The 12,186-nt window shown below is 32.3% G+C and overlaps 1 protein-coding gene across 1 annotated transcript; it reads left to right on the top strand.

Annotated features, from left to right (window-relative positions):
* Positions 1–6,886: 6,886 nt before the first annotated feature.
* Positions 6,887–10,248, top strand: LOC149267230 (uncharacterized). The gene is made up of 3 exons (XM_089410556.1): positions 6,887–7,340; positions 7,438–9,600; positions 9,701–10,248. The coding sequence occupies exons 1-3, from the start codon at positions 6,941–6,943 to the stop codon at positions 10,159–10,161; spliced, it is 3,024 nt and encodes a 1,007-aa protein (XP_089266682.1). The 5' UTR covers positions 6,887–6,940; the 3' UTR covers positions 10,162–10,248.
* The last annotated feature ends 1,938 nt before the right edge of the window (positions 10,249–12,186 follow it).

Below are 12,186 nucleotides of genomic sequence, written 5' to 3'. Positions count from 1 at the left end.
GCTTGATAATTAGGTACAACACTAGCATGCTGCCTTCAAAAAGGAAGAAATTGCATTGCAATTGAGAAAGATCCATTACAATGCAATTTTATTCAGCAAAGAATTAATGCTCTTCAATTTCTTCCAGATGCACTGCAAGAAATTGGGTTGAAGAAAGGGGACTTTAGTGAATCACGTGTGGCAAAAAAGGCAAAGGAACCCCAACCACCATTACATGGAATGTATGGAAAGACATATATTGGGGGATTTGCAGACATGAAAGACCCATTAGAAGAGGAAAATGAGCAAAATGAAACAGAAAATATTGTGGAAGAGGACAATGATGAAACTCTAGAGGATGAAGAGTTTGGATTACGTGACATTGTTGATTAAATTTAAGTTATGCTTGTAACTCAAGCTTTGCAATGTTTTGACTTTGACATTTTATGAGAAGAATAAACACTCAATTAGGGTTGTTATACGTTCAATATTGGTAATATGTGATTTTTGCATTGATTTTAAAGTTAATCATTATTTTTTGAAAAAAAAAGTAGTTATTATTATCTTTTTGACATGAAATTCATAAAAAAAACTATTATTTGACCATTTTTAGTTAATATTTTTGTATAAAAATTGTGATTTTGACATGTTAATTCTAGCGAAAAATTATCAAAACGTTTAGTTTTTTTGTTATATTTATGTTAAAAATGGTTATTTTTTATGTCCATTGTTAAAAAATGTTGTTTTTTAGAAACAATTATTTCATGTGGATTGAAAAATTAATTAAGGATGTCTAAATATGTAGATTATCTAAAATTCAAACTATCGACTTTCTAATTTAAAAACGCAAAATAATAAAAACCCCACTAAAAAAAAATTAAGATAGAGAACAAGAAAATATGAATACAATGACGACTTCAAAAACTATCAAATTTAGAAAATAATTTTTTACATTTCACACACTAGAAAATTTAAAGTAAAAAAATAGGTCTTTTAAAAAAAGGGTGTGATGCAGAATACCCACTTTTTAAAATCAGGATGAAAATCACTATGATTCACTACCATTCTAAAACTTAATGCACATGAAAAAAATTAAAGTTCCAAAAACCATGTTCTTAAAAAAACATGTGTATTCTGCATCAACACTTTTGAAAATCGGGTCATTTTTTTGCCACCTCTACAAAACGGGTAACAGTATCAGTTCCCGTTTCAAAGTTTACATTGTTCTTGTCTTTAGTGCTGTTGTTTTCCTTAGTTTTGGTTCCTTCTATCTCTTCTTCCATATTTCTTTTCCCTTCCTCAGCAGTGCCTCTGGCATTTTCTAGAGGTTTCTTACCTCTGCTTGCTACGGCCTCCTTATGGGAGGGAGTGGAGCTCCCTCCTCTACGACCCTCCATGCAGATCAACCTGTGCAACTATTTGAAACCCTCGTTGTTCGCATTACGTTCGCTTCCATCCTCTCCACATCCTCTGTTTATAATATATTATCATTTAAAAATAATATAATGCAAAATTTTCAAATTCAATGATATTATATTAATTTTGGAATTAATTTTTTTAATAAATAGTTTTATTATTAAAAATGAGAAAATAATAACAAAATAAATTAATTTATATGTGTTCGATAATGGAATTTACATCACCACTACTACTATAACCCCTAGGTGAATTTGGCCTTACCCAACAAGTGTTCCCGAGGTAAATAATTGGATATTTGTAATGGCATTTTCTTGACATGCTCAGTGAGTAAACTCTTGAAAAAAAAGCTCACAAATTTAATATATTAATAAAAAATTTAATATTTAATTCATAAAAAAATGAAATTAATGATATATTTGTGTAAGTAACAAGACACTTTTAGTAACCACTGTCTCATTTTTTGGATTTGAAACTGTGATCTCTTAAAAAAACATATACTTTTAATCATCATCCCCAAAAAATCATGAATATAATAATGAAGTAAAATTATAAATTTAAGAGATTAAATTGGTCCTGATAAACCTCATTAGTAGGTTTGAAATGTTCATTAATCATTGTTTATGTGATTTATCACAAAATTTTTATAAAAATTATTATGAATCGCAAAAGTCTTAAATGAAATAAAAAAGTAAATTGAAATTAAAAAATTTTAAAATTAAAATTAATTAAATTTTAAAATTTTAATTTTTATATATGTAAAATGTAATATAAATAATTAGTGTGTATAGTGAAATTGACCCCAAAAAAATCAATTTGGAAATAATAAAATTACAATCTTATATAAATAATTTATAAATTTAAATATGAAAAAGTTTAGGGGTTAGAAAACGCCTTACCTTATAAGGTATCATAACTATTAAAAAAACCAGAATCACATCGTAATAATTACACCTCCATTACGGAAGGCTCCGCTCCCTCTCCACCACAGCGAAACTTCCGGGTCTCCATATCATATTTTGAGTAGAGGTGATTTTTCCGATTTTGAAAAGCGGTTTTGGTTTTGGTAGGAAAGTTTTAAAGTTATAATAAAATATTTTAAATAGTGAATGTCTAAATATTTTAGAATAGGTTATAACTTTAAAATTAAATCAAATTTTAATGAGTATATTATTTATTTGAAATTATAAAATAATAATAATTCATTATTGTTTTAAAATATTTAAAAAAAAAATGCTGAGTTATATAAATTAAAAATTTAAATTAATTTATTAAAGTATTTATTATGATCAAATATTTAGAGAGACTTTAGCATGCATTTATACATTTCATATACACATTTTGATTGAATATTTGAATATATAAAATGAGATTGAAATTTGTCCATGAATAAGAGGAAGGTATTGTGGGATTGTTGAGTTTTTTATTTTGGCTGAGATGATGTTGTTTTTCTAGGTATCTATGTGTGGTCATTTATTTTTATTTTTACAATTTACAATAAATTTTTGATAAAATTAGTTATTATTTTTTTCTTAATAATAATAATAAATTAGGCATTTGTGCACCATATGACGTCACATTTTAAGCTGACTTGTGCACCACATGACATCACATTTTATGGCTGACCTCACATTTTATGCCAAAAATATCATCATGGAACTCCACAATCGAGGATGATTACCCCAAGAATTTCATTATGGAACTCCACAATGGCAGAGGACTAGAACTTGCATAGCTTTTGTATATTGGTTAAAGCAAAATTTGTCAATTTTTAAGTATGTGATAGACAATATTGATTTTTGGATTACTAAATTTTACAAAATTAATGTTAGAAGTTTGGGCCTTGAAAATTTGGTGGGTGTTGTACACAAGTTTTCTCTTTGTATTAGAGAAAAGAAGAACACCTATGAAAAACAGTGCAACCTGTAATACCTTCTCTTGAGTATTTTTGTTGTCGAAATCCTTAAAATGTATCTAACAAATGTTACTTTTTCATGCTATTATGAAATATGGTATTTTTACTAAAAGTTATCTTTTTATTTCATTAAATGTGGTCTTTTTATTAAACTTGCTATTTTAGCTTTACTCTCTTTTGTAATCTAAAAGATGTTATTATTGACTTTTTCATCAGGCTAACCTTCCTTTTTGTTGTACATCTGATTTCAACTAATTTATTTACATTTTATGAATAAAGTCAATAATAGAAATTAATAATTTAATAATAATAATAATCAATATTTTTAAGCCGATAATAATAAAATTAATATTTTTATTTAGGTTGATAAGCCTTTTTTTAAAATCAGTTCATCTCATATTTTCTTCTACCTTTTTAGTCTACATGTTTCTTTTGAATCAATTCATCTCAAATTTTCTTCTACCTTTTTAGTTTACTGTTTCTTTTCAATCAATTCATCTCACATTTTCTTCTATCTTTTTAGTTTACGAGTGACATTTGTGCACCATATGACCTCACATTTTACACTGACATCTATGCACCATATGAACTTGCATTTTAGGATTGACATCACGTCTCTACACCTTTGTCTAGACATGACATTTGTGCACCAATTAATGCCATTTTTTCTGCAGATGACATAGCCTTTGTTACAATAACATGGCTTATCAATACCATATGTCCCAAAAAACCATAACACTTGTTAATATGACATTTTCTTTAATTAATCAATTTAATTGAAAGGAAACAAAAAAGCATAGCTATTTTGGAAGTAAATCTCAAATTTTTATTTGTACATACTATTAATAATATTCTACATTATTCTATGGAGTTTAAATTACTACCATCCACCTAATAATTCTTGATAATTCTAAAAGCCCTATTAAAAAATATAAAAGTCTATTAACATAATTATTAATAATTTTGAGTTTATTTAATGATTTATTTTCAAATAGTTAATTGACTTAATTTGATTTAAGTAGTAACAATTCTATCTATCTATCATAATTGAAGTCTTTTCATAAGGAAAAAAACAAGAATAAGAGGTAAATAAAAGGATGTTGTCGGGTCTCAATCCAAAGACCTATGGAGAAAAGTAATAACCTAAATCATGAGCTCAAGCATAATCATCATAAAGGAAAAAAATAGGAAGCTTGTGTTGATGGATAGTCGGCACAATACTAGCCCTATGAATCTATGAAATCTGTAAGGGATGTCAGAGTGGGGAAGCAAGTGAAGGACAAGCCACAAGAGGATCAAGTCAGACATGGCTTACAATGTGAGAGTGAAGAAGTGAACGTGAAGGAGAAGCCATCAACTTACTGTATTGTTCGTTTAATGGGAGACACTAACATTGGTGAAACCTTGTAGTTCACATGGGGCAAGCAAGTGAAGGACAAGCCACAAGAGGATCAAGTCAGACATGGGTTACAATGTGAGAGTGAGGAAGTGAACGTGAAGGACAAGCCATCAACTTACTCTATTGTTCGTTTAATGGGACACACTAACATTGGTGTTCATTTAATGGGAGAAACTAACATTGGTGAAACCTTGCAATTCACATGGGACAAGCAAGTGAAGGACAAGCCACAAGAGGATCAAGTCAGACATGGCTTACAATGTGACAGTGAGGAAGTGAACGTGAAGGACAAGCCAGCCATCAACGTACTCTATTGTTCGTTTAATGGGAGACACTAACATTGGTGAAACCTTGCAGTTCACATGGAACAACACGGGTTTACTCACATGTTTTTATAACAAAATATAATTTTTTCCTATAGCTTAATATTTTATCGTATTGGGTAAAAATTGGAAGGAAAAATGTTTATAATGAGATACTTTGTTTTTACAAATTGTAAAAAATATTATTATAATATTAATTAGCCTAATATTTTATTATATTGGGTGGAAAAATGTTTATAATGAAATACTTTGTTTTTACAAATTGTAAAAATTATTATTATAATATTAATTATATTTCTAATAAGTTAAACGTTTTTCAAATCCCAACTCCAATAAAAAGCACTCTTTGATTCCTAGTAAGGATCTTTCAAAAGTATTTAATTTGGATAAAAATAAAATGGGTTATGGGCTATTCACCTTAAAATTAATAACCCAAAATGACGCAAAAGTAATATTTACCTATGGTTTCTCTTAGTAGAAATTGCCCATTCTACAAAATCAATATTTCTTCACAATAACTTTAAATTTATCATTGGTAAAATAAGTGAAAAATTATATCTCCATCAACTTTCATCATCTCAATATTTTAATTGTTATTTGTATTGTATATTACCAACTTAACACAAATACAACAATTATTATTTCAAAACAAAGTGCAAATTTTCCAATTCAACAATTTCAATTTAACAATTTTATCAGCCTCTCTTTGCACCTTTTGGGACAATTACTAATTATATTTTCTTATGTAATATGACTCGACTCACAAATAATTATGCCTCATCTTTACTATGCCCAAACTTTCTACGCCCATCATTACACACCTCTCGCATCTTGACGAAAAATTACACGTCCTCATCGAATGCCTCCACCCGTCTTCAGTAACCTCCTCTCATGCCTCCTCCCAAAAAATTATATCTGGCTAGACGCAATGGCACCTTAATATATATAATTACGCCGTAAAATTATACTTATACACTATCGAAGAATGAAGAGTAACAGTGTAATGCTACTTTTTGCTACGTTGTTATTGCCTTACGGTGTTTCTTTGCAACATTTGATGTAATTTCTAGTTATATTTTCCTGTACCCAATGACCCCGACTTCTTGTCCACCGGTTGTACTCAAAACTTCAGGGCCTCCTCCTCCTCCCGTCTTGTCCCCACTCTCTGCGCGCCATGACTCAACGCAAAAACTTCCGCGTCTTGGTCTTCCGATGCTTCCGCTCCGTGTTCACCGCGCCCAAACTTTCGGTGAAACTTTATGGACTTCGAGGCCAATTCATAATCACGACACCACCTCCTCCTCCGCCCCGTCTTCGCCACGCCCAAATTTTCGGTGGAAATCTATGGAATTGCGGGTCCCACTCCAGCGTTTTCTCACTCTTTCAGTTTAACATCCACAAATAATTATTAAATAATTACTTCCAAGTCTTGGTCTTACAATAAGCAAAACTTCCGAGTCTTGGTCTTACATTTAATAATTACCCAACCTCCCCCGTTCTCCGCTCCGTATTCACGACGCCAAAACTTTTGGTGGAAATTTTATTATATAATATAAATGATCAAATAATCAGATGTGGATCACTCAACGACCTGAATGTTGATCAAATAATCAGATGTCGAGAGGACGAAAAATTACATGAGCTTCACCACGCCCAGATTTTATAAATACTCGTGACCATCCTTCACATTCATACCATCCTTTGCCATTCACTTCTCCAACATTCCAATTTCTCCTTGCATTTGCATTTCCAGCACCATGCCGTTCCTCTCTTTTTCTTTTCCTCTTTTTCATCTTCACTTTTTCCCTCATCTCCGTCTCCTCCTCTCCGCATTCATTTCATTTTCATGAAGATCGACAATCTCTCTTAGCTTTCAAAAGCAAAATAAGCAGTGATCCTCATGCTTCCATGGCCAACTGGACTCTCGCACTCCCCTTCTGCAACTGGTCCGGCGTCACCTGCAGCCGCCGTCACATGGACAGAGTCGTCTCTCTCGACCTCTCTCACATGGAACTGCACGGCACCATCTCTCCTTACCTCGGCAATTTGTCCTTTCTCCATTACCTTGATCTTTCTAACAATGCCCTCCACGGTTATATCCCACGTCAACTGGGACGCCTTTTCCGTTTGAAGACGCTCTGGTTAGACCACAATCAATTTGTGGGAAACATTCTGAGTGATCTGGGGAATTGCACAAATTTGGCTCACTTGGCGCTCAGCTACAACAATCTCAATGGAAGTATTTCGGAAGAGTTTGGCTCCCTCGTACATCTCAAAGAACTTTACTTAGGTGGAAACAGCTTGACAGGTACTATTCTTCCTTTGGAAATCTCTGGGCGTTGATTATTTTAGATTATTTTAAAAATTTAAAAATGGTCTTACTTGTGTTATTCTGAATTGTCAAGTTACATTCCCAAATTTCTCTCAAATATCTCCTCATATTTCTCAAAACAAACTCATTGGTAGCATTCCACAAGAATTGGGCCAACTCACTATTCTCCAAACCCTTTGCCTCTATAAAAATGAATTATCAGGCTCCATTCCCCCTTCTTTGTCAAATATCTCCACTTTGGTTGAGTTGGTGATTTCCCAAAACAAATTCACTGGAAGTATTCCCACTTCCTTGTCAAATCTAGTTAACTTGAGTAAGCTTTATTTATGGGGAAATCAACTTAGTGGAAAGATAACAAATTCCATTGGAAATTGTTCAAAACTCAAAGAGCTCATCCTATCCATTAACATGTTGAGTGGGAGTGTGCCGATCACATTAGGTAAGCTATCCCTCCTTGAAACATTAGAATTGCAATCTAATCAACTTGACAGTGGTAGTGCTACAACCATGCCTTTTCTTATAGCACTTACCAATTGTTCCCACCTAAAAGAACTACACTTGAGAGACAATAAACTCGCTGGTGTCTTACCGCTTGCCATAGGAAAACTTTCTACCAATTTGTCTTACTTAACATTAGCAAACAACTTGATAGAAGGGAACATCCCTCCACATATAGACAATCTTACCAGCCTAACCTATCTAAATTTATCTGGAAATTCTTTAAATGGTAGCATTCCATCTTTAAGAAACCTTAAAAATTTAGAAATATTAGTTTTAGGAAACAACAAATTACAAGGAGACATCCCTGATGACTTTGAAAATTTACAAGGACTTGGTCTCTTGGACATCAGTGGAAACACACTCTCTGGAAATATTCCCAATTCCCTTGCACCCCTTAAACAATTAAGACTTCTCCAACTCCATCACAACCAATTATCAGGGAGCATACCTTCCAGCTTAGGAAACTGTACAAATTTGGAATTGCTCGACTTGTCACACAATAAACTCATTGGAAACATACCACGTGAGATTGTTAAGCTTTACAATCTACAGTTCTATTTGAATTTGTCTTGGAATTTATTAGAAGGCTCCTTGCCCCTGGAAATTGGTAAAATTTCAATGGCTCAAGCTATAGATATTTCATCTAATCACTTGAGTGGAATCATTCCATCTACACTTAGAGGTTGCTCTGAACTAGAATCATTGCATCTATCTCAAAACTCCTTCGAAGGCTCTATTCCAGATTCACTTGAAAATTTACAAAGCCTTATAAGCCTAGATCTCTCTCACAATTCCTTATTAGGGACAATACCAATGACTTTCAACAAGTTGAAAAAGCTTCAGTATTTGGATTTGTCTTTTAATAAGCTCACTGGGGAAATACCAAAAGGACTTTTTGCAAATCAATCAATTTTCATGTTCTTAAATGGAAATCATGACCTTTGTGGATCAGAAGTATTTCAATTATCATCTTGTGCAACTGCTAGCCCAATACCAAGAGGTCATCATACAATTGTGAAAAGAGTACTATTGCTAGTGAGTGGAGCTATTGCTTTTATACTATGTTGTTTTCTTTTAAGATTCCTATGGAGAGGGAATATGCATATACAAAACATTGATGTCACAAGAGCTATTTTCCAAAAGTTAGAGCACCAAAGGATCTCATATCAAGAGCTTCATATAGCAACTAATGGATTTGCTCAGGCCAACTTGTTGGGAACAGGTAGCTTTGGGTCAGTATATAAAGGAATTTTGAATGATGGCACACTTGTTGCTGTGAAGGTTTTCCAATTGCAAAATGACCAGGGTGAGAAGAGTTTTAAAGCAGAATGCAGTGTCTTGCAAAAGGTTCGACATCGAAATCTAGTGAAAATCATAACCTCATGTTCCAACCTCCATTTCAAAGCTTTAGTGTTCGAGTTTATGTCTAATGGAAGCTTAGAGAAGCATTTGTATCCTAAAAGAGATGACAACAATGATGAGGATGTGTGTGAATTGGGGTTGAAAACACGATTAGACATTGCCATAGATGTGGCCCATGCCATGGAATATCTTCATCATGATTCTTTTGTGCAAGTAGTGCATTGTGATATAAAACCTAGCAATGTACTTTTGGATGAAGATATGTTAGGCCATGTCACAGATTTTGGTATTGCAAGATTAATTGGTGAAAGCTCTACTAATTCACATGCTTCATCACTTGCTTTAAGAGGATCCATTGGCTACATTGCCCCAGGTATGTCTTTCTTAAACAACATTTTCATTTTTCTTCTCTCATTAACAATATTTATATGGAGTGATTGAGTAAAATTTAATGAATGTTTCTTTTACTGTAGAGTATGGATTGAGCGGAACAGTGTCCACCCAGGGAGATGTTTATAGCTATGGAATTCTGTTATTGGAAATGCTCACCAGAAAACAACCAACCAGTGACATGTTTGTGGGAGACCTAAACTTGCACAATTGGGTGAACTTTGCATACCCAAACAATGTGAATGAGGTAATTGAAAGTAGCCTTTTTAGTGAGGTGTGTGGAGATGAAATTGATGAGAACAAAGTATATAAATGTCTATTAGATTTTCTACATGTTGGTTTGCTTTGTTCAAAACATTCACCTGAAGAAAGACCAACTATGAAAGTTGTGGTAAGGATGTTGGAGAGTATCAGAGAGGATTTGGTGGCAAATGCTGTTGCTTCTAGGAGATTGAGACGAAGCATATCCAAGTTGCTTATCAATACAAATGCAGCAAAGAATGATGTCTCTGAATCAAATGACCAAAGTTCTTCTATATTTTAGTTTTGAAATTAATAAACAAATAGTTTCCAATCTTGCCATTATCCTTACAATGGCAATATTTTTATATTTTCAATTGGTCAAAGATATTTATGTATTTATGTTAGTGTGTAATATCTACTTATGGTCAAAGTGAACATTCAATTATTTTGAAACACTATATTCAATGAATTGCAATTTACATTTCTTTTGGTTTATTATCTTTCCATGGAAGTTTTATATATGTTTCAATAACTGAGCCTTCAACTAGGCTTGTGGAGGCATCTTCTGCCGTTGCAATAGGAAATCAGGGATCTATATTGACAGAGCTTGCAGGGAACATATCATAATCACATGCTGATTTACTTGAAGACTGAACCTCTATATGATTGAGGTTCTAGTTCCTGGTATCCAAGTACCGTGTACATAGGCAAGAGAGATTAAGAGCTTCCTTGGCGAATCAAGTCTGAAACAATACTGTGTTCTGTTTTCCTAGGTGATTCATCAGGAAGCAAGCTCTGTTTTCCTAGGTTATTCATCAGGTAGCAAGTCTGGAACAATATTGTGTTCTGCTTTCCTAAGTGATTCATCAGGTAGCAAGCTTACAAAGAGAGAAAAGAAGAGCTTTGATGGAGGAGAATTGTACAAGACCTTAACATTCATGCTAATGCCTTCACAGTGTTCATGATGGTTCACGTTTCAAGAGAAGTTAGATATTGCACATATGACCATGTTTAACTTTCAGACATTATCACATTGTAGATAAATCGTGCAATAATCAGACCCTGTTTATATATTTCCTGCTAGACAAAGGGCTTACTATCAGTGAGTGACAGAAGATAGATGCTTCACCGTAGGGAACCAGAGCAATACTGACCATTTTCACTCTCAGAAAAAGGAACGGCCCAGAAGTTGAAAAGTCCAATGGAAACAAAAGATCCCCATGTTGAATCTGGAGGAAATTCAAGAGTAAATAAGAGGGCTAGGGAGAACGTTGATAGGAACCACACTGTAAATGAAATGTAGGTAAACAGAGGCACGTGGGATCAAGTAATAGTTGGTGTGCAGAACATCAAGCTGAAACTGGAATTCTATTTCTGAAACTGTAACTCTATTTCAAAATCTGAGAAAAAATAAAAAGGGGAACTGGAATAAGGTAGTGACCTGAATAAAAAACTTAATACTAATATGTACAATGAGCTGCAGCGGCTCAGCTCCACCAATGTATGGATAGTGCCGTTGTTGGGCAACTGCGAGGGGGCTTGATCATTCCGAAGATGGGGAGAACGAAACGCAAAGGAGCAGCCCCTCTATTGATTTCCTCCATTTCCCTGTTCGGATGTCTTTTAAGTTTTAGTGAAAACAATTATATGTCTGTGTTCTGGAAATTATGGTTTTTCGGATATGTGGTATAAATTATGATATTGATTTATAATATTATAATAAAGTTTATAAATTATTAGAATAAGTTTTTTTAGTTAAGATTTTTATTTTTACAGTAAAGTGAGAATGAATTTTTTTACTTAAAATTTTTGTTACATATTTTTAAATGTATATATATTTAATTAATATAGTAATTTTTTTTATAATTATTATTAATAATTTAAAATAAAATTATAATTTAGTTTGGTAAGTTTTTTAATTTTAACAATGTCGGATATATCATGAACTAAGTATTTTCATGTTTATTATAAATTGATGTTTTTGAATATTTACCAATTATTTAATTTATATGATTGAGCTAAAAAAGTAAAATTGTATTAAAAATATATAAAACTATTCTAAGTCTCGAAAGAAAATATAACTTGAAATAAAAATACAAATTAATTTTTTTGAGACAACTTTCATTTTAATAACATTATTTTTAGATAAATTATATTTTGTATAAAATTAAGAGAAGTTTAACCAATAGTTTTAAAGAGATACATTACTTTTCTCCTCGGATATCATTATTTTTGGATTTTTTATTTAATTAAATTGAATTTTAATTTTGATACTTTAATTTTTATTTACCCTTCTGTTTTATATTTAATTGCATTTAATTGAGAT

Source organism: Pinus tabuliformis, chromosome 6 (genome assembly GCF_031772625.1).
Source record: "Pinus tabuliformis cultivar Carrire ecotype Pingquan chromosome 6, CPIR1, whole genome shotgun sequence".
NCBI classification, from domain to species: Eukaryota; Viridiplantae; Streptophyta; class Pinopsida; order Pinales; family Pinaceae; genus Pinus; species Pinus tabuliformis.
This window is presented reverse-complemented; position numbering and strand designations above follow the sequence as displayed.

Coding starts and splice junctions, on each gene's coding strand:
- LOC149267230 (XM_089410556.1), top strand. CDS start 6,941: ATGGCCAACTGGACTCTCGCACTCCCCTTCTGCAACTGGTCCGGCGTC. Junction 7,341..7,437: donor AGGTGGAAACAGCTTGACAG/GTACTATTCTTC, acceptor TGAATTGTCAAG/TTACATTCCCAAATTTCTCT. Junction 9,601..9,700: donor CATTGGCTACATTGCCCCAG/GTATGTCTTTCT, acceptor CTTTTACTGTAG/AGTATGGATTGAGCGGAACA.